General features: G+C 36.5%; 2 protein-coding genes across 3 annotated transcripts in view; one reads left to right on the forward strand and one right to left on the reverse strand.

The window, feature by feature from the left end:
* Nucleotides 1-3,856, forward strand: part of LOC107572846 (tRNA pseudouridine synthase-like 1) — a 12,339-nt gene extending 8,483 nt beyond the window's left edge. Inside the window, exons 4-6 of the mRNA XM_016259275.1 lie at nucleotides 2,975-3,029; nucleotides 3,233-3,395; nucleotides 3,799-3,856. Coding sequence (XP_016114761.1) covers nucleotides 2,975-3,029; nucleotides 3,233-3,395; nucleotides 3,799-3,830 — 250 coding nt within the window. The 3' untranslated portion in view covers nucleotides 3,831-3,856. The remainder of the gene's footprint in view (nucleotides 1-2,974; nucleotides 3,030-3,232; nucleotides 3,396-3,798) is intronic.
* Nucleotides 3,857-4,028: 172 nt separating this feature from the next.
* Nucleotides 4,029-13,339, reverse strand: LOC107572851 (ATP-dependent RNA helicase DDX19A). 2 transcript variants are annotated; one of them, XM_016259282.1, is made up of 13 exons: nucleotides 13,261-13,337; nucleotides 13,069-13,128; nucleotides 12,629-12,683; nucleotides 12,462-12,509; nucleotides 12,236-12,371; nucleotides 12,023-12,115; nucleotides 10,335-10,437; nucleotides 10,123-10,237; nucleotides 9,782-9,959; nucleotides 8,329-8,566; nucleotides 8,051-8,213; nucleotides 7,754-7,945; nucleotides 4,029-5,945 (listed from the first exon to the last, which is right to left on the reverse strand). In XM_016259282.1, exons 2-13 carry the CDS (start codon nucleotides 13,123-13,125, stop codon nucleotides 5,884-5,886), a joined length of 1,440 nt encoding a protein of 479 aa, XP_016114768.1. In that variant the 5' UTR covers nucleotides 13,126-13,128; nucleotides 13,261-13,337; the 3' UTR covers nucleotides 4,029-5,883. The 2 variants fall into 2 exon arrangements, with proteins under 2 accessions (XP_016114768.1, XP_016114767.1); XM_016259281.1 differs by having other exon boundaries at nucleotides 13,069-13,339.
* Nucleotides 13,340-20,563: the final 7,224 nt, after the last annotated feature.

Raw genomic sequence — 20,563 nt, forward strand, 5'->3', positions numbered from 1 at the left:
CCTAAAAATTGCTGTCCACCAACGTTTACCATCCAACCTGCCAGAACTGGAGAGGCTCTGCAAGGAGGAATGGCAGAGGATTCCCAAATCCAGGTGTGAAAAACTTGTTGCCTCTTTCCCAAAAAGACTCATGGCTGTATTAGATCAAAAGGGTGCTTCTACTAAATACTGAGCAAAGGGTCTGAATACTTAGGACCATGTGATATTTCAGTTTTTCTTTTTTAATAAATCTGCAAAAATGTCAACAATTCTGTGTTTTTCTGTCAATATGGGGTGCTGTGTGTACATTAATGAGGAAAAAAATTAACTTAAAGGATTTTAGCAAATGGCTGCAATATAACAAAGAGTGAAAAATTTAAGGGGGTCTGAATACTTTCCGTACCCACTGTATATGTGGAAAAAGTTTTTTTTTTTGGCTCCTAATTTCAGATATCACTTTCTGATATCACTTACAGTAACCTTAGTTAAAAAATAACCCAGAATAATCCTTTAATCACAATTGGTTTTATATATAAAAATAATTCTGCATTCAGAAACAAAAATGATTATCCGTGCCTCCCTCAAAAGCCTTTGGGACATATGTTTAAAATCAACTCACACTGGGATCCCTTCGGCAGGTCATTTTGGGTTTTTCACGTGCGGCTCTCAGCTGGGAGACACACACTCACACACACACTATCTGCTCTGTTTCACACTAATGTCAAGATTAGCAGGGGATCAGTGCATTTATCATCCACACTTACACACACACATACACACACACTCATGTCACTGTTTGTGAAAAAAACTGATCATGGCATTTTGCTGCATAACCCTTTAAGAAATGCAAATCAGAAAAGTGTTTTTTCTACCAAAAGAGAGACTTTAGCTGCTTTTAATGGGACAGTTTCTCAAAAAAGGACAATTCTGTCATCATATGCCTGGTATCATCAGCAGAGTGAACATTCTTTAAAATATCTCCTTTTGTGGTCATATATACACAGTAACACAAAGGAATAGTTCACTTAAAAATGAACATTTGCTGAACATTTACTCACCATCTGACCATGCAAGATGTAGATGAGTTTGTTTCTTCATCAGAACAGATTTGGAGAAATGTAACATTCCATGGATGCTCTGCAGTGAATGGGTGCCGTCAGAATGAGAGTCCAAACAGCTGATAAAAACATTACAATAATCCACATTTTCACTTCACAAGATGTTAATTGATGGACTGGAGTGGTGTGGATTATTGTGATGTTTTTATCAGCTCTCATTCTGACGGCACCCATTCACTGCAGAGCATCCATTGGTGAGCAAGTGATGTACTGCTACATTTCTCCAAATCTGTTCTGATGAAGAAACAAACTCATCTACGTCTTGGATGGCCTGAGGCTATTATTGAGTAAATTATCAGCAAATGTGAATTTTTTTGGGCAAACCATTCATTTGAATTTAAACTATACATGTATTATTATCTACCTGGATTCAAAACTACAAGATAAAATTGTTAATATGCAAACAAGGTTTTAAACTGTAGGAGTAGTTAAATGAATGCCACATTTCATCTGTATTATAATGAATGGAGTGGACTTCACACACAAGAAACATCATGATTATGTCCACGTGTTCATCGTTTACATCTGTGACGTCAGCGCTCATGTCATATGGAGGTGAATTAATTACGAAATGGAAAAGCTTAGATGTCCAGGTGCACCCAATGCATGAGTTAGATATGAAATATTTGTTCAGTCACTTAGTTAATGAGATCAGATATTCCTCTACAATAGGGTGATAGTCATTAAAAGGGATCACATAGCCCCTGCAAGTAGATTGATTGTGTTGATTGGTTATATGGAAAAGACAAGCTGATGAGGTAACCAAAGGGTTTATTGTTCGTGAAACAAGATATGCTTATATAAAGGGTCTGGTTAGTTAGCATTAGCTTAACTGATGATAGGATTAATGAGAATGCCTCCTCAGATTGAACTACTGAGAGTTTTCAGATAAAATATGATTAAAACGCACATGAGATGCTATCTGGACAACATAAAATGCCATTTGCAACCCGTTTTACTTCTGTAATGTGATGTGTTCCGAAGTGAAAAGGAATGTTCAACTAGAAAAATCTTGAGAATAGTGTTTTCTAGGAGTCCTGGAAAATCTGAAAATATTGGGGAATTAAAAAAAATGAGATTCATGAACTCTATATAGCAAATATAATGTTTGAGGTTATTTTCAATTCAAGTCTTTCTTAAGCTATAAATATTTCTCTGTGTCCGAAACATCCAGGGTGCGTTACATGAAAAATATAAAAATAATTTTAGAATATTTTTTTTATTTACAGTCATCACACAACTGGAAAAGTCATGGAAAATTAATGCATTTGTTTATTTGAAGTCTCATATTTTATCATTACATACTATTTCATATACAATTTTTAAAGAGTACAGTAAGCAGTACACTATTTTTCTTTAGTCTGGAAGTGCAGGTATGTATTTTAGACTCACATGTGCTTCCTTTGAGGTTTTTAATTGCGTCGGTGTTGTATGCTTATCTCTCTTCATGTAACACACTCTGGCTGTTTGTTCATTCAAAGCTGTGATTAAATGAGAGCCAGACGATCCCATTTAGCGTCTCTATGAAGTCAGTCCAAACAAATCTCATCGTCAATTAAAAAACAAAAAGCACTATGAAACATTGGACCTCTCTAGCAGTAAATATTGCATGTTATCCAGAGCGCTCAGTGCTCCTGCTGCAGGTCCAGTTGTTTATCTGATGCAGGCAGCTTTAGTTTTAATGGAAGAAATAGTGTGCCAACTAGGCAGAAATAATAATACGCTGAGTGAAGAAGACAACCCGAAAGAGGTCAGGTCTTCAGACTTCACCCATGAATCTGTTGTTCAGTCACTTGCACACATGGAATTTTGGTCATGTTTGGTGGCTTCAATGAAAGTGATTTCAAATTGCTTGATTTTTGTGCATTTTCTTACAGAGATATTCAGTTCTGGGAGCTCACTTTTAAAAGTAGGTCCTTTTTATACAGACAAGTAAGTACTGGCTTTGTTCCCCTATAAATATGATATTTATGTTGCATTGTAGGTAGTCTGCTTCCAAGTGTTAAATGTGTGAATTTCATTGCATGCATTTCATTTCAGTGGATTTGAAAGAATGTCTTTGATGATGAAATATGGCTGATAGCTTATATAGCAATAGTAGTCACATAATCAAAGCTCCATGTTTCCGCTCACAGGTGCGGAGGATGACTGGGGCGCTGGTTGCCGTCGGTCAGGGTAGACTGTCTGTTAGTCAGATTCAGGAGCTGCTAGAAACACCAGATTCACTGGCGTTCCCACAAAACCTGACGGCCCCAGCCCACGGCCTGTTTCTGACCGACGTACAGTACAGAGATACAGGTACGAACCGGCAGTTTGGGTCCAGAATATCACTCTACTCATTATACGTGTATGCACATTTTAGACTACCTGGAAGACCAACCACACACTGCACAGAACAACATATCCCAAAATGCAATGTGCTCGACTTGACCCTCCATGTCAATGAATGTTAACACAATGCAAAAATAAATGCAAAATAATGAGAAGGTAACTAGATTGCACAAATATGCAGAATAGAGGTAATGTGACGAGCGTAGAGTATTACTGCTGTTTGTTGCATAATGCATGCTGCTTCAGGTAATATAGTGTATACAGTGCAATTATATGTAATATGTCCTAACAGCCATTCATTCGAATTATCCATTTCCACCACAATATCCTGCATTTTACAGCGGTATTAAATATGATTTTGTTTTTGCAGATCTTGGAGCTTGTATGCTGGCTGAACAGTAAAATAATCATTTAAATAAATATCTCACAATATCAAATGTAAATATGTTAAAACATTTATTAAAGTGTTTTTTTTTATCCCTTTTTTTCCAACACCTGCCTGTGTCAAAACCATACTTGCATAGGAATATGCAAGTAATATATATCCTTAATTACATATATATATATATTTTTTTAAAATATTACAAAAAGTTAGTCAAAGATACTTTGATTCATAGTTTTATTCTAGCACACATCATTCAGACATCAATATCAGCACAAAAGCAGCAGATCTGAGAGGTTTTATCAGTTTTAAACAGTTTTGTCAAGATTCGCGGCAAGCATTCCTCATCCTGTAACATCCAGAGTCCAGACAGTCACTGATCCGCTCCAAAAACACACACCGAGTCTGTCATTACAGATCACTTTCAGAGTTACATACTTTTTTGTCATCAACATTCAGTTGAGGTGAAATACGGAAATTATTAATCATTTCAAAAGGCTGATTTGTCAGCTGTAAGTGCACGTTTGTTGAAAAAAAAAAGGATTGTTATAAATACATCTTCATTGAGGTGAATATGACTCGAACGACTACGAGCAGCCTTGTGGTGATGTGAAAACGTCATCATTGAATTGTCCTCAAGCATTATGGGTATTTCAGTTACATACTAAAAATTAAAAAAAATGTAGAAATGCTACGATTATGCAGGAATGTGTTTGATAACAGACAAGTCCATTTATTCTCTGATGCGACACCAGATCAAGTGATGGTTTCTAGACAGACCTTTAGTTTAATCATACATTTTCTTTGCAAACCCTCTATTTAATATCATTGCAACTCGACAGCTTGAACCAAACTGAGAGAATGAACAAGGCAACAGGAGATATATTCAAGCAATCTAATCATTCTTTTATCAAGAAAAGTCTTCCCTTCAAAGAAGCGACCGACACACTTTACCCCAACCTCACTACTCGCATACCAATGAATAAAATATACGTCTACTCTAATGCATATGTAATGGAGTCGAGTGCAGTGTCGTTTGAGTTTAGAGTGGTTACATTATCATTTGCTACGGCTACCCTGAAGAATACACTGAGATTGTAGAGGACGCTTTCGCATCTGCCTTTTACATTTTTAAGGCAGCTGCAAACGGGAATGTGGCACAGCCTTCTGCGGTTACAAATTCAGTTGCATTCGAGTACTTGAACCTGATCATTTCCAATTCAATGCAGTCTGTTACTGGGAACACAAATAACACTTCCACTCCGGAGCACTCTTACAACGAATGCAGTGACGCATCTGTTAAATATAACAGTTTCACTCTTTGTACTTAAATACGCACGACAATATTTGGACATGATGAATATACATTTGTGTTATTCCATATTAAATACTGGCGAATCCAATGGAGGCACAAATCTTTGGCTTTTGCATAATTTTATACCAGAAAAAGGACTTTGGAAACTGTTTGCGTTTAATTCAAAGCCAATAAATGCTAGCATCCTTCTGTAGCAATGTCATGAGTTATTGAGTATTAATGTATAACAGCAATCTCATAATATGAAATAAACCCTGCATTTTGACTCCTAGTTAGGAGTGACACGCATCAAATGTAGCTGCACCCAGATTTCATAAACACAAATAAACTTGACTTAAAATGCTCATTTTTCATGAAACGTAGCACTCTGCACACTCGTGATCGAAAATTCAGCTCATTTCACAAATCTCATCAACATTTACGACAACACGAGGATGTTAGAAATCAATATAACGGTCAATGTAATTTTTCCCCCACACTTTATGTGAAGGCAGGCTGTTAAGTGTCAAAGGTTCATGATGAAATTGTTGATATATCGAAAGGCATATTCCTCGTGCCACTATCCCGGACCGCTCCTGTAGCATTCTCGCACACGTGACGTTAAGACTAGACATTCGAAATTTATTAAGTACAAAGAGTGAAATGTGTTTAAAACAAAACCTATAAAAACTCCATCAGAGATAAAACTCCTCCACATGTAAACATCCTCTCTGGCACAGCTCTGCTTCCAGTCCTATTAGAAGAACAAAGACGGCCGCTCAGTTGGCGATTTTCTCGATTTCATCCAAATCATCTGTGTCCAGCTTCTCGATTTTCTTATCTGTAACAGGAAACGGATAATTGAATTAACCCACATTCAGAACCATGAAAACATGGCAATAAATAAAAGTATGGATACGAGTTAAATAATGAAATTGTCCTAGTTTAAAAGTTCTATCAGCAGCAGCTGTGAAATGTTGATCACTGGAAACTGAACACTCGGAGAGAAATAATAAAAATAAATTTGTTAGTTGAAACCATTATATACTAATAAGATGCTTTGTTCAATAAATAAATTACTATATGGTCAAAAAAAATGGATGTAATGTAACATGGGCTCACATTACAGGAGTTTTAAATCCGTTCGTCCCCGATTTACCCCTGCTGAGAATCTGAGAAAAACAAATCTCATCCAGGACCTCGGTCAGTTTCGATGTTCAGCTGGTAATTAAGCGTTTACTGATCAAATCTTAAACCTCCCGATCTGCTTTCAGACACATCAGGGCTGCCCTGATATTTAGGATTTTAGATCAGGATGATTATGATTACATGAGTACTTTCACGAAGGCCAATGTGCGACTCTTAAACAAGCTGCAGTACATGTCCACTGGACAGCCGAGGAGGAGGAAGTGTGGCAGCAACATGAATGCCTGCATCACTTGTAGGGATGTAACGATTCACTCAAATCACGATTCTGATTTCATGATTTGATTTTCTCACGTGTTTTTTTTTTTTTAAACAAAATATAATTAGTCCTTTTATTATTGCTTGAACAAAATGCTGCACATTTCTTTGTGAAACAAAACTAAATTGAAATTTTAAAACAAACCCCAAATCTAATCAAATAAGACAAAAAAAAATCTCTTCATATAAACAAAGGCTTTGCCTTTGGCTTTCCATTAAAAATTAGAAGCGACCACTGCATTTGAATCACAATCTAAACGTAGATGCTACATGAGCAGTTTTTAAATTAAATTAGATTGTATAATTTGACATTTTAAAACAAAAACAGAATGCTGACTTTAGTTCTGTGTAACTATACTACAAAGCATCTGCACGAAACAGAGCAGAAGCTCTGAATGAGATGCAGATTCACTCTCTGACAGCAGGTGGCGCTTCTGGAACAGCAGTAATACAGCGTTTCCTAGGTTACCGCTGTAAACAAAGCAGCGCAGCGCTTATAGACGCTGCTTTAACATGAATTATAGAGACGAGATGAAAAGAAAATCCTCATCTAAACTTTTCTAAAGACGGTAAGTTCCCCCCAGAAACACATTCATATAAACTCCCACCCCCAAATGTATCGCGATTCGTTTAATATCTCAACCGATTTGAATCGTCACATATTTGTATCGATTTTCAACCGGCTCGCGGTGAATCATTACATCCCTAATAACTTGACCTTGAAAGCTTACCAAAACCATACGGACAACGAGAAGAACTAAGGAGACACCGCATCAGTTTTGAACGTACCGTGTGAGAGCTGAAAACTGCTAGTGCACTAGCTAACAAATTAGCAGCTGAGAGATGAAAATTCTGTGAAGAATCTATTGAAACTAGATTTTATAATCAGTTATGATTTAACAAACACTGTAGTCTGAGTCCGGCTTTAGTAAGGAATTCAGAGATGTCAGCCTTGTGCCCTTTCAAAAACTACGGTATTTCATTCCAGTGTCTTGCCTTATGCAAATTATGAATTATTGTAAACATTTTCACAAACATTAGTTTGTATATTTTTGTGTTTCAGAAAATGAGGAACTATAAGGGACTGTTTCCTACTAATAATCAACAGAATGTCTCAGACTCTGCTGATAGAGCTTACTCCAGGACATTGATCAGTTTGTTATGAGAAATAAGAGTTCATATTACTGAAGTGCTCCTGGATGCGGTTGAGGATGTTCATGCTAAATCTGCTGTCCACCATGTTGATCGCCAACCCCCTCTTGCCGAATCGCCCAGTACGCCCGATTCTGTGCAAATACGTCTCGTTGTCAGGGTTTCCATCCCTGTCCACTGGCAGATCAAAGTTGATAACGACTGAAACTTGCTCCACATCAATACCTGATAGAAGAAACGTTTGCAAAAAAAAAAAAAGCCATTAGGCAAAATCTACTCATTCTGAACTGAAGATGAGCTTGAAGGTAAAATGACAGACAGCCGACATACCCCTAGCACAGACATTAGTGGTAACGAGAACTTTCTCCTTGCCGTCACGGAAACGTTCGATGACCGCTGCCCTCTGTTCCACCTGCATCTCTCCACTGAGGAGCGCCACCTGGTGGCCTTCTCTGGACAGCTCTCCTGCCAGCCACCCGGCAGTTTTCCTGGTCTGTGACGGCAAATCACATGGTTATATTTGGAAGGCTCCATGTTTTACCACTTCTTTCAGTGATTTATAAATACGAAATAATGGCTCCATATCAACAAATGGTATTGTTACTTACGTGGCAGAAGATCATGGCCTGTGCGATAGTAATGGCTCCATAGATGTTGCACAAAGCCTGGAATTTCTCCTCCTTGCTGTTGCAGATGACGAAGTACTGCTTGATGGTGTCCAGAGTTTCCTCCTCACGCTTAAGTTTAATGATGTTGGGGTCGGGAACGATCCTCTTTGCAAAGTTCCACACGGTGTCTTCAAATGTGGCCGAGAACAGCAGCATCTGGCAAGTTTTAGGAAGCATCCTGTAAAAAAGCAAGAACAACAGGTTGTAATACTTTAATTCTGCAATTCAAAAAGGCTAATTTCTTCCTAATGCTCTAAACTAATTAAGGACAATATATAAAGCAACATCCTTAATTGATAAAACCTCAACGAAGAAGAAGTGCCGCTGCAGAGTTAGTGCATCAGAGAAAACCAAGAAGAAGAGCTGCTGTGCTGTAGCGTAATTTTCGGCACGTCTAGAACAATTCTTACAAGTATAACATGACGTAGCTGCGCCGCCGGTCTGCCTACACTCATAGAAAATAATGTATTTTAATTTTAAAGACGTGGCGCGACGCTGCGCTTCTCGTCCGGTGCGCGACCGCCTGAAACGCTGTTTTTCTTCACCTCCATGCCCAAACGTCTTTGTTTGGGCTTCGAAAGCGGATGAGGTCAGGAAACAGTGGTTGCAATTTATTTTTTAACTCTGTTCCTGAGCATTATAACCCCAATTTGCTATTGTGTGCTGCGCATTTTACTGAGGACAGCTTCCACAACATGAGGGAATTTTTCGGAAGGCGGACCTTCATCAAAGCCGGAACTAATCGAGCTGTTTGTGCCAGCCTGGAGAGAAAGGTATTTTAATAGTGTAAATTATGAACCACCAAGCATTACTTTATAAAAGAGCATAATAGGACTGCATCCTTTTAAGTATTTTATCCTTAAAAATTTTTAAAAGGGGGGGGGGGGATCCTTCCATATTTGTAGGACCCTATGATTTCCATGATGCACAAAATGTGGATGAAACACAAATTTTGGATGAAAACGTAGGGCTGTCCAATTAACTAGGGGTGTTCACTTCCAGATTATTTGGATAGGAGCTGATGGAATAGACTCCTCGACTTAATTTACTCCATTAAACTTTCAATCAATTTTTACCCCCCGACAAAGGCTTTTTAAAAAATTTTTTTAAGAAGATTAATTAAATTGTTAATGTTTCATGCCTTCATTTGATTACCACCATTTTAGATACATTTGTATTAATTTTTTTTATATAAAATAAAACATTTCAAAGGGCCTTATATTTGACTTACTCCTATGTCCAGAACACAGAAAATGTATATATTTGATCCATTTTGTCATAACCATTTAAAAAATGAATGATGATAATAATGGATGCATGGATGTTCAAAGTGGTCTTAGACTTTTAAAAGGCCACTGCAAACATTTAGCAAACTATGAGAGAAATCCTGTACCTCTGGATACGAATGCTCTGGTCTTGATGGCCCTGTGTGGCGATCATGACATCAGCTTCATCCAGGACGAACACCTTGATCTTCCTGGGCTCGATGAATTTAAGCTTTTGGCACCAATCCAAAACAGTACCAGGAGTGCCAATCACGATCTGTTCCTGTAATTTTGTTCCCCGCTCCACTGGACCAAACACCACATAATAACATGCACAATTACAAGCTACTCCTGTGTAATAAACATGTAGTTATCCTTTGATAGTGCGATAAAACATGCAGTAATATAACAGATAGTGTTACTAGAGGACTGTGCAGAAAATCTTAACTCCTAAAATAAAAGCGCTTACATTTGTTTCCTCTGATGGCATACACCAGTTGGACTTCAGGGTAAAATTTGCCCATCTGCTCGATGACTTTGCCTGTCTGTAGGGCGAGCTCGTATGTGGGGGACACACACAGACACTGGGCACAGAGAGTCAGAGTGACATTAACACCAAAAGAGCTGAATTATTGCCATGCATTTATGCATTACATTCACTGACACTGATGCATGCCATACCTGAGGCCATTTGTTTTCAGGGTCCACGTGACTTAACATGGCCAGCACAAAGGCAGCCGTTTTACCCGTGCCTGACTGAGACTGAGCGATCAGATTCTGTGGACTGGACACGAAAAGATATGTGTTCAAAACTCTGCTCTCATTAATACTAGGGTTGGGTACAGAACTCGATAGTACCGACGCAATTCGGTCGGTACCCTTAAAAGTACCCATTCACGTTAAATCAATCGGTGCCAAATTTCGGTACCTGAGAACGCATCTGGGCGCATGTAGCGTTACAGAGAGAGAAAGAGAGACCCTGTGACGTGTTGTCACCCCTGCAACTCGTTCAGACAACACACAGGGCAAGCCGAAATGTTCTGAAGTGTGGTTATATTTCTAGAGCCATATGGTTTCTGCGAAAATGCGGACGGGATCGTGGAGTCCATTCATAAAAACCTAATTTACTCTATAGCGCGGAATGCCACGGAATTCGTCAGTTTTGGACAAATAAATTCACTTTATTCGAATTTCACTTAATTCGAATATGATATGAACTAGTTTCTGTGAATATTAAAATGCAGAAAGACAGTTTAAATATGAATCCTGCATGTTCCGCTTGCCTCTGTATGTATGAATGGCGGAAACGTGGTTTTGTTTACTACACAAATACTGAAGCACGCGTGATGCTCGCGGTGATTTTCGGCCTCTGCGTCTCACTATATGACGGCATGAACACAAAAACATAATCCTGAGCTGCTGTGAGAGTCATTTCGCGAAAATTTTAGCGTTTCATTTGAGAAAACTAGCATCATCATACTGTATACACACAGAAACTTCATGGAAACCCGTCAAAATAAAAGTACGGTTTAACTTGTAACAGAAATATATTACTCTTGTACATCTTTAAATATTCAATTTTCTATCAAATTTAAAGAAAACAATTCAATTATAAAAAAATATTACAACCAGATTAATCACTGAATTGTAGAAAAAAAATAATACAGTTATTAGCCTATTATAAAATGTTTTAAAGGAATATTCACACAATTTTTCTTCCATGTATTAATGTCAACAGTAAACCTCAGTTTGTTTGCCAAAAAAATAAAAGGGTTTAATTTTCATTTGATTTAAAATAAATGTTTAAAGCCTTCATTTGATTTTCAGAAAAATTAATAAGAATTTCTGGGGGGGGAAAAAAAAGAAAGAAAAAAGTTTGTAGGGCCCTATTTTGTACTTATTTTTTCACTGAAATAAATGTTTTTGTAATTACACAGAGAGTAAAGTACCGAAAAAAGGTACCGTTGGGTACCTGCACCGAAATTCAGGTACCGATACCGGTATCGTACCGGTTAAAATGTAAACGGTACTCAACCCTAATTAGTTTCTCCAATTATACACAATTCAGTGCTTAACAATGTCACAGTTTTTGGGATCCTGCATAACTTGCCATTTGACCACAAAAGAATCATAAAAAAACACAGTACTAAAAGTTTGACTTAGTCTGAAAAAGAAACGCATGAATGAGAAAAGACGCAGAACATGCTTGATGTCAAAAGTTCAATAAGTCATGAACAAGAACCTAATGTGGTGCACACATGACTAACAGACACTGAAGCACACATACAGAAAACCACTTTTGATCTAGCACCAAAAAAAGACCGCATTAAGCTGGATTTAAATGGAGAAGAAAAGGTTAATGAACTTACGGTTCTGCGAGCATCATGGGCAATGCGGTCTCCTGGATTTTGGAGGGTCTGTTGAAACCCAAAGCATACACTCCCTGCAGTAGCTGAGGTTTTCTGGCAAAAAAAAACAAAGTAAACAGAAGAAAATGCATTTGATAAGACATTCCCATGCTAGTCCGAGCGCTGTTAAAGCTGTAATACAATCAGGAGGAGGAAGAACACGGTCAAACTCACAATCGCAGCTCTTCAAACGACTTGACCGAGTACAGCGGAGAACTCGGGTCCCTCTGAAGGACTTCAACTTGATTGGTCGTGTTCACTAGATTACTGCGGATCAGTTTATTCAGCAGTGACTGTGCTGCCTTGTCATCTGCAATTCAGATCCGTGTTAGTCAAGTCTCATGCGGAGAATAAACAGACAGGCAAACTGAAGAAAACAGACTGTGGCTGGGAACGTCACCTTTATCCTCGTCCTCCGTCTTCACGCCATCACCTTCTGTCTTTGCACCTTATCAATAAAAGGAAAGGACGAAAAACACGATATCAGCATCATTCATCATGAGAATCCACAACAGCAATACACAAACATACAAATCTAACTTAGCAGGTCACACAAGTTCTTCTCACCATTTGCTGCAGCGTTCAGCTTGTCATCTTTTTCATTTATTTGCAAGTTGCCTATCTGTCAATCAAAGTGAAAACCATAAAAACACACACACACACACACATATATATATATTCTCCCAACAATCCCACCATTTCAGGAAGTTGAAGAATTTTTTTAAAAACTTTGAAATGTATACTCAATTTGTCAACGTATGCAATGCAAAAAAAAGGGAACTAAAATATCAAAAGATTAATATTACACTAATGTTATATACTGCATTATATAAAACACACTTAGCAAGCGATGTAGCGTTACTGCGACACAACAACTTTAAAGTTGTACGCACACAGACCTAGTAAGACTGTTGCATGACTAAGAGAGTTATTGTGCTTGGTAAAATGTTTGATTGCATTATTCAGCGGTCTAGAACTGCTCTGTTAGAGTTCGGGCTTAAACCCACCGACTCCGCCGCGGCTTCTTGTTCATCGACAGCCTGGGCCCACGAATCTGTTGCCATGTCCTTAATTGTAAATAAAACGTTTGTCCTTAAAAACGGGAGTCGGTTATTTAACAACGGACTGTTAAATCTAACGGCACATTAAAAACTTAATAAAAATAAACGGAAAACGACTCGAATGCAACAAATTCATACAATGGCGAGTGTCGGGCCTCGCTGCTTGTGGGGTGCGACGCTCACACCTCCGGCCGGAAACAGACTCGGCTGTACTTGGTTCCTCTTAAACGGTCCGCACCATGCAGGACGGGAAACGAAAGGTACTTCATGAACAGTTAAAACCCAGTGACAGTGCAACTTCTCCACTCAGTGTTGGGGCTAACGCGTTACAAGTAACGCGAGTTACGTAATCTGATTACTTTTTGTCAAGTAACTAGTAAAGTAACGCATTACTTTTTAATTTACAAGAGAATATCGGAGTTACTTTTTTTTTCTTTTTTTTCAATTTATTGACTGACAGCTCTGCTGTGCCCATGTTGAGAGAAATCAGATGTTACTGTAGTTCTAAAATAAATATGAATATGCATTAATTCATCTCACTCACAAAAACAAAAGCACACAGATTCAGTATTCCTCAAAATGAATAAAAATAATGCAACTCAGAATATGACGCAAACCTGTAATAATTAAATGTTAAACAACACAAATATCCTTTATGTATTTAATCCCATACTATTAACCAATGTCTTTGCTTCTGACCTTCGATGATCCAGTTCAACTGTACTAATAAGCACAAATTACTTTAGACACACATTTGTGTGTCTTTGTTTATTGCTGAAGTGTGTTGAAATGTCTTCTTCTGCATTCTACTGTACGGATGTAAATGTACTTTCCCTTCAGCCTGAGGCGCATTCATTTCACTTTCGGTGTGAAAAGGCTTTTATATATTTGCCAAAAATAGAACTTTTTTATTTTAAAAGCAAACAAGCAAGCCCAGTCCAGATTTAAAAAGTAACGCAAAAGTAACGTAACACATTACTTTCCATAAAAAGTAACTAAGTAACGTAATTAGTTACTTTTTTATGGAGTAACGCAATATTGTAACGCATTACTTTTAAAAGTAACTTTCCCCAACACTGGCTCCACTGAGTGTAATCCTCAGTGTAATATTGTGCAAAATGTATATTCATATTTGTACATTTTAGGGCTACCTGTACAAATTAATGTGTAATAAAAATTCCTGTTTTATATGTATTTTTAAAAAATATATATTTATACGACTTATTTACTTAAAAACAAACATTTTGGATGTCTAGTCTTAGCGTCCCATGGGATATTGGCCTATAGAGCCTTTGTTGTGCAATTATGCACCCTTTTAAATTCAACCAAGAAGTTGTTTTATCTTATATCTTATTGCACTTTTAATCAGCGTTTATTTTGCACTTTTTAAAAAAAAAAAAATTTTGGGACGGGAGAGCTGTCAGTGAATAAATGGGAAAGCAAAGTATCTGGCATTACCTATTTGAAAAAGTTACTCAGATATGTTGTTGTAAATTTAAAAGTAATGTGTTACTTTACTAGTTACTTGTAAAAGTAATCTACGTAATTCACGTTACTTAAATTGTCAAGTCACCTTTATTTATATAGCGCTTTTAACAATACAGATTGTGACAAAGCAACTGAACAGCATTAATTAAGAAAATAGTGTCAATAATGCAAAATGATGATCGTAAACACTCATTTTTCAGTTAAAGACAGTTCATCATTCAATTCAGTGATGTCAACATCCAGCTCAGTTCAGTTTAAATAGTGTCTGTGCAATCATTTGCAATCAAGTCAACGATATCGCTGGAAATGAAGTGTCCCCAACTAAGCAAGCCAGAGGCAACAGCGGCAAGGAGCCAAAACTCCATCGGTGACAGAATGGAGAAAAAACCTTGGGAGAAACCAGGCTCAGTCGGGGGGCCAGTTCTCCTCTGACCAGACGAACCAGCAGTTCAATTCCAGGCTGCAGCAAAGTCACATTGTGCAGAGGACTCATGTGGTTCCTGTGGTCTTGTCCTGGTGGTCGTCTGAGACAAGGTCTTTACAGGGGATCTGTATCTGGGGCTCATCTAGTTGTCCTGGTCTCCGCTGTCTTTCAGGGCTGTGGAGGTCCTTTCTAGGTGCTGATCCACCATCTGGTCTGAAATTGTAATGCGTTGCCCCCAACACTGCTCGACAGTGCATTTATTGGGCAAATATGTAATTTCATAATTGAACACCCTAGACCTACTGGAACAAAACCATACATCCAATATTTTAATATTACATTTTTTATCTCTTTTTTATATTGCTGTACCTGTGAAGATCTATTTTCACACATTCTGTTTTTTTTGCATATATTTATATATATATATATATATATATATTTATATTTATGCATTTAGCAGACGCTCTTATCCAAAGCGACTTACAGTGCATTCAGGCTATACATTTTTTTTTACCAGTATGTATATATCATATATCTGGCATAATATGTATAAGAGCACTCTGTGTATCTACTATTTGTACTTGTATTTTTCATGTTTGTCATGTTCTAAATCTCAGCATGTGTGTCAAAACTGAAGAGGCTTTTTAAATTGTGTTACAGGATGTTCTGCTTCAGATCAGTCGTCCAAATGCTGTAATGCAATGATCAAGTGTAAGTTTTGATATCAGTAGTTCTCTACATTGCCTGTAGATGCTGCCACACACCTCTCTAACGGGTTCACAGACAGGCAAGCTCTCAATGACAGATGAGAAGAATTAGCTAGAATGAGACATTATATATTTAAAATAAGGGGGACATGTCTATTGTTCTGTTCTCTCTGCATTTGGACTTTCATCAACTATAGAATTCAAGCATTGAGGCCCTAATTATGTGTTCAAACAAGAATATAGGCTTTTTTAAATTCTGCTCATTTAGCTACTGCATGCATCTATTGCTTACAGTGTTGTAAATGAATAAAAAGCAAAAATATTTAATATGTCATTCATTCAAATGAATCAAAACCACTGATATAATCATTAATCAGTTAATTAAACCAAAGTTAGCAAGCTATGCCGCATTATTACTGCAGCACAATTTTAACAAAATGTACATGGACTGTTTAGACCTACATTTTTATTATAAGCTCTCTTTTTATTTGTATATTGATTATTGACTATTTCACTGTTTCACTATCAAGATTGTGACAGCTTTTAATTGTGGTCTGGCTCTCTTGTTAGTTTCAATGAGTAATTGATTCTGGACTGATGGTCACAATCTTTGAGCTAGTATTTTCATCTTCTCTTCCTAGTGAGCTGAAGTGCTCAACCATTTTCCACTATGATGTGCACATTAAAACAACCTAAAGCAACATGAGATAACTTGAAATATTTTATATTGGTTTATAATTTTATCATCAATTATACTATTATTTATATTATATAATGTGTAATAATATGATTATATTATGAATAATATTTTAATATTATATTAGAATTGTATTTTTCTGTCTGTTTTTATTTAATTGAATTGAATTTGATTTATTATTTCCTGATCTAGATGTGTGAAACAACATTCAGCGGTCAGATATTTCCTAATATTCGCCATCCTTCAAAGCGTGAATGCTGTAGTTCCACATTTCCATCCACGTGTATGCACTCAATTATAAGGCAGATATTTATTTACATAAAAAAACCTTGACGCACAACAAACCACGTATGTGAGTTTGCATCAAGAGATTATGTGACTGGACAATCGTTTTAGAAAATTGGGATGTTTGGAAGAACCGTGAGGTCTGCAGATTTTAAAACATCATTTCTGGAAAAGAATTGACTTCGTAAACATCACTGAAATGTGGAGAGATGGTTTAGTAAATATAATCATTTATAGTCATTATCTAGGGAAAAAATGGCAAAGTCCCCTGTTGCAGCAACGGCAGAAACGATGCTTTGCAAATGTTTTATGCAATATTCCAATTTTTAGCATAAGTTAACTTTGCAGCTACAGCTACCTAAATGACCTTTTCGTATTACTTTTACTGTAATATTGCTGCAGTGTTTGTCTTGTTGCTAGGCTGATTTTTTTGTACATTGTATTAGACTATTTTTTCCTTTGTGGAGGTTTTAAGATAAAAGGTACGATTATGAAACAATCTCAACTTAAATATTTAATTTTTACATACTAGATACTATATCACGTGCTAGATATTTTATTATTATAAGTTTTATACGTAATAACACTTGGATACCATAAACTGCTAACACATACACATCCTAATGATCCTTTAGGCATCTATAGCCTAAACCTAAACGTTTGACATTTCGGTCTCAAGAGGTCTAAAGGATGTGCTACAGATGATAAAATTGCTTCAATAGCATTCTTATGCAGACATGTACTGGTTTTGCCTGTAAAAGTGAGGCAAACAACATGTACAGAGCTCTGACTGGAATAACCGGAGCATTTCGTATCCAGACGTAAGTGCTTTATTGTGATTGTAGACAGGCAATCATTCTCCAATAACGTGTTTCCAGCACTGCCTTATTACGTTCTTAATAATACATTAGTTTATTTATAATGCTGACACTCAGTAACCAGTGTTAACGCATTACAAGTAACGTGAGTTATGTAATCAGATTACTTTTTTCAAGTAACTAGTAAAGCAACGCATTACTTTTTAATTTACAAGGGAATATCGGAGTTACTTTTTGAAATAAGTAACGCAAGTTACCAGTTCAACCATAATAATAAGCAAAAATGACTCTAGACAAACATTTGTGTCTTTTTTATTGCTGAAGTGTGTTGAATTTTCTTCTTCTGCATTCTACTGTACGGACGTAAATTGACTTTCTCTTCAGCCTGAGGCGCATTCATTTCACGTCTGGTGTGAAAAGGCTTTTATATATTTGCCAAAAATATAACTTTTTTATTTTAAAAACAAACAAGCAAGCCCTGTCCAGATTTAAAAAGTAACGCAAAAGTAACGTAACGCATTACTTTCCATAAAAAGTAACTAAGTAACCTAATTAGTTACTTTTTTGTGGAGTAACGCGATATTGTAACGCATTACTTTTAAAAGTAACTTTCCCCAACACTGTCAGTAACTATTTGGTACTCTTTCACCTGGACAAAAAAAAAAAAGTATGACTGGATTTTTAGAATGTTGATTTATCTAATCTACAATATATACACGAATCTGAATGCTTCCTATTTGAAGGACTCTTAATATCAAGGGAAGTAAAACAACTTTGCGCTTTGATCCACCCTCCTAAATGAAGTTGTGATGCTTCAGGTGCTTAGTCACTGTCCTAACGGTTTGTTTGTGTACGGGACAAAGTCCTTTAGACATGTGGGTCTAATCCAGCGGCCAATGGTGGATTTCCATCTGGGCCAACATATTTTATTCAAGAGCTTGACTTACACAGTTACCAGCCATGTTGCCCTGGGCTTTTACCCAGTCGCTCCGCGCCACCGAGAGACAAAGAGCCCACTCTGAAAACGATCTCTATGTAATCGCTTGTGAAGTGACCTCTGGTATTGTGTGGCTTTGCTTCTGCAGCGCAGCGTTTGTTAGCGGTGTGCGTTTAGCTGCGGACGGCTGATGCATTTTAAATGCCTTTCCTCAGAACCTCTGAACTAGACACAATAGGGTTACACCATCCTCAGCGGGAAGCCAATCGGAGGAACGCAGTATGATTTTTGATATTTGAATTAGCAGCTGTGGCTCTGTTACATCATATTTGCCATCATAGTTTCACTTCCAGAGATTTCCACAGAGAGCTCGAGGCGATTATTCGCATTCGAAACCAAGTGCGTATTGCAATTGTTCCGAATGTTTTCTTTGAAGCCTCTGCACCAAAAATTCACTCTCTGAAACATTCTTGTACACTTCCACTGACGACTTTGCAGTAGCAAAGAGAGCAAAAACCTGTAATGGTAACCATGGAAACAGTCCAGTCAGCCAACAGTGTATATAGCCTTCTGGTGTACATACTGAGTGAGGCTCTCTGACTCAGACTCCCAGCAAAATCACAAGCAGTCCTCGAAACAAATCCACTGCAACTTGTGACACATCTGACCTTTTCAATCATTTAAATACGACGATATACTGTACGGCATGATTTAAAGATATAACAATGCTTTAAATGCATTTAACTATAGGAAGTATTTTGAAATATTTAAAACAGTATTTATTTAGTTTGATTTAACACACACACACACACACACACACATAAATAGAATTATTATTATTTATATAATGATTGATTTATCATATGTTGATATGATAAATTATATATATATATTTATATATAGATCATTGCCCAATATGATATATTGTATGATTTAATTATTGTTTATTTAACTGTTAGGATTTAATAATATATATTACAGAAAATATTATGAAATGTTTAACATGTACGTACATACATAATTTTTTTTATTACAGGTATCATTTATATAATAATTGAATTATCATCTCAATCACTCCACAATTATATATTGTATGATTTCATTAATAATGAATTATTATGAATTAGAAATGAATTAATATGTTTATTTAATTAATTTTAATATAGATATTATTATTTATATGATTGATTTATCATATCAATCATTGAACAATATGATATATTATATGATTTAATTAGTTAAATGTAAGAATTTAATATATATATACACATTCAAAACAATAATTGTATTATGTAGTATTGCAAAATAATTTATATATTCTATAATATTTATATATATATATATATAATTACACATATAGATAATTGTATGCATATGTATAGATAGATAATTAGATAACATAATAATAGACAGATTTAATGTTCAAAAATTGTTATATATTATTTGATTATGTAAATATATATATATAAATATCATATAACTGTTTATTTATTAACTTATTTATTTATTTATTAAATTATTGTTTTATTAAATTATTTATTCCCTTCATTTTGAAGACTTTGACTAGTGTTTCACATAATGACTTATATACTGACTGATTAGCACTGCTCAGCACTGACAGATAACAAACATGGATGATAAAAAAAAATTGTTTTGTTCCATTAGCATAAAAACACATGAGAAAGTTCAATTCAGCCTCTGAACAATCTACGTCAGCAGCTCAAACATTCCAAATAGTTCTTTTCATACTCGACTAATTGCAGCAACCCGTCCAGAAATTCTCAGAATTGCAGAAACATTCCACAGCTTCCATTTCCAAAGCCACCACAAAATTTCCCTATTCTGATCATGCCTCTGCAGGCATCCATTTTAACATGTGTGAGTCGTATTGTCTTTGATCGGGGCACTCCCATGAAACCCAAGCCCAGAGCCCCCCGCCGAAACCGAAGCAAAATGCAAATTGCAGCAGGAGCCAGATTATTTGCATGTCTCTACCAAACACACACCAGGCTTTGCCACCACACAACGCCGACTTCCTTTGTGCGTTACATAATGCGTTCTGACGTGAGCTAACGTTATTCGGCT

Source organism: Sinocyclocheilus grahami, unplaced genomic scaffold, assembly GCF_001515645.1.
Source record: "Sinocyclocheilus grahami isolate Dianchi unplaced genomic scaffold, SAMN03320097.WGS_v1.1 scaffold1821.1, whole genome shotgun sequence".
In the NCBI taxonomy this organism is placed as follows: domain Eukaryota; kingdom Metazoa; phylum Chordata; class Actinopteri; order Cypriniformes; family Cyprinidae; genus Sinocyclocheilus; species Sinocyclocheilus grahami.

Excerpts from the sequence above, each read along its gene's own strand:
- LOC107572851 (XM_016259281.1), bottom strand. The coding sequence starts at position 13,125 with ATGGCAACAGATTCGTGGGCCCAGGCTGTCGATGAACAAGAAGCCGCG. Across the intron at positions 12,372-12,461 it reads GACGGAGGACGAGGATAAAG|ATGACAAGGCAGCACAGTCA; the intron begins GTGACGTTCCCA and ends TCTGAATTGCAG. Across the intron at positions 7,946-8,050 it reads CACTAATGTCTGTGCTAGGG|GTATTGATGTGGAGCAAGTT; the intron begins GTATGTCGGCTG and ends TTCTTCTATCAG.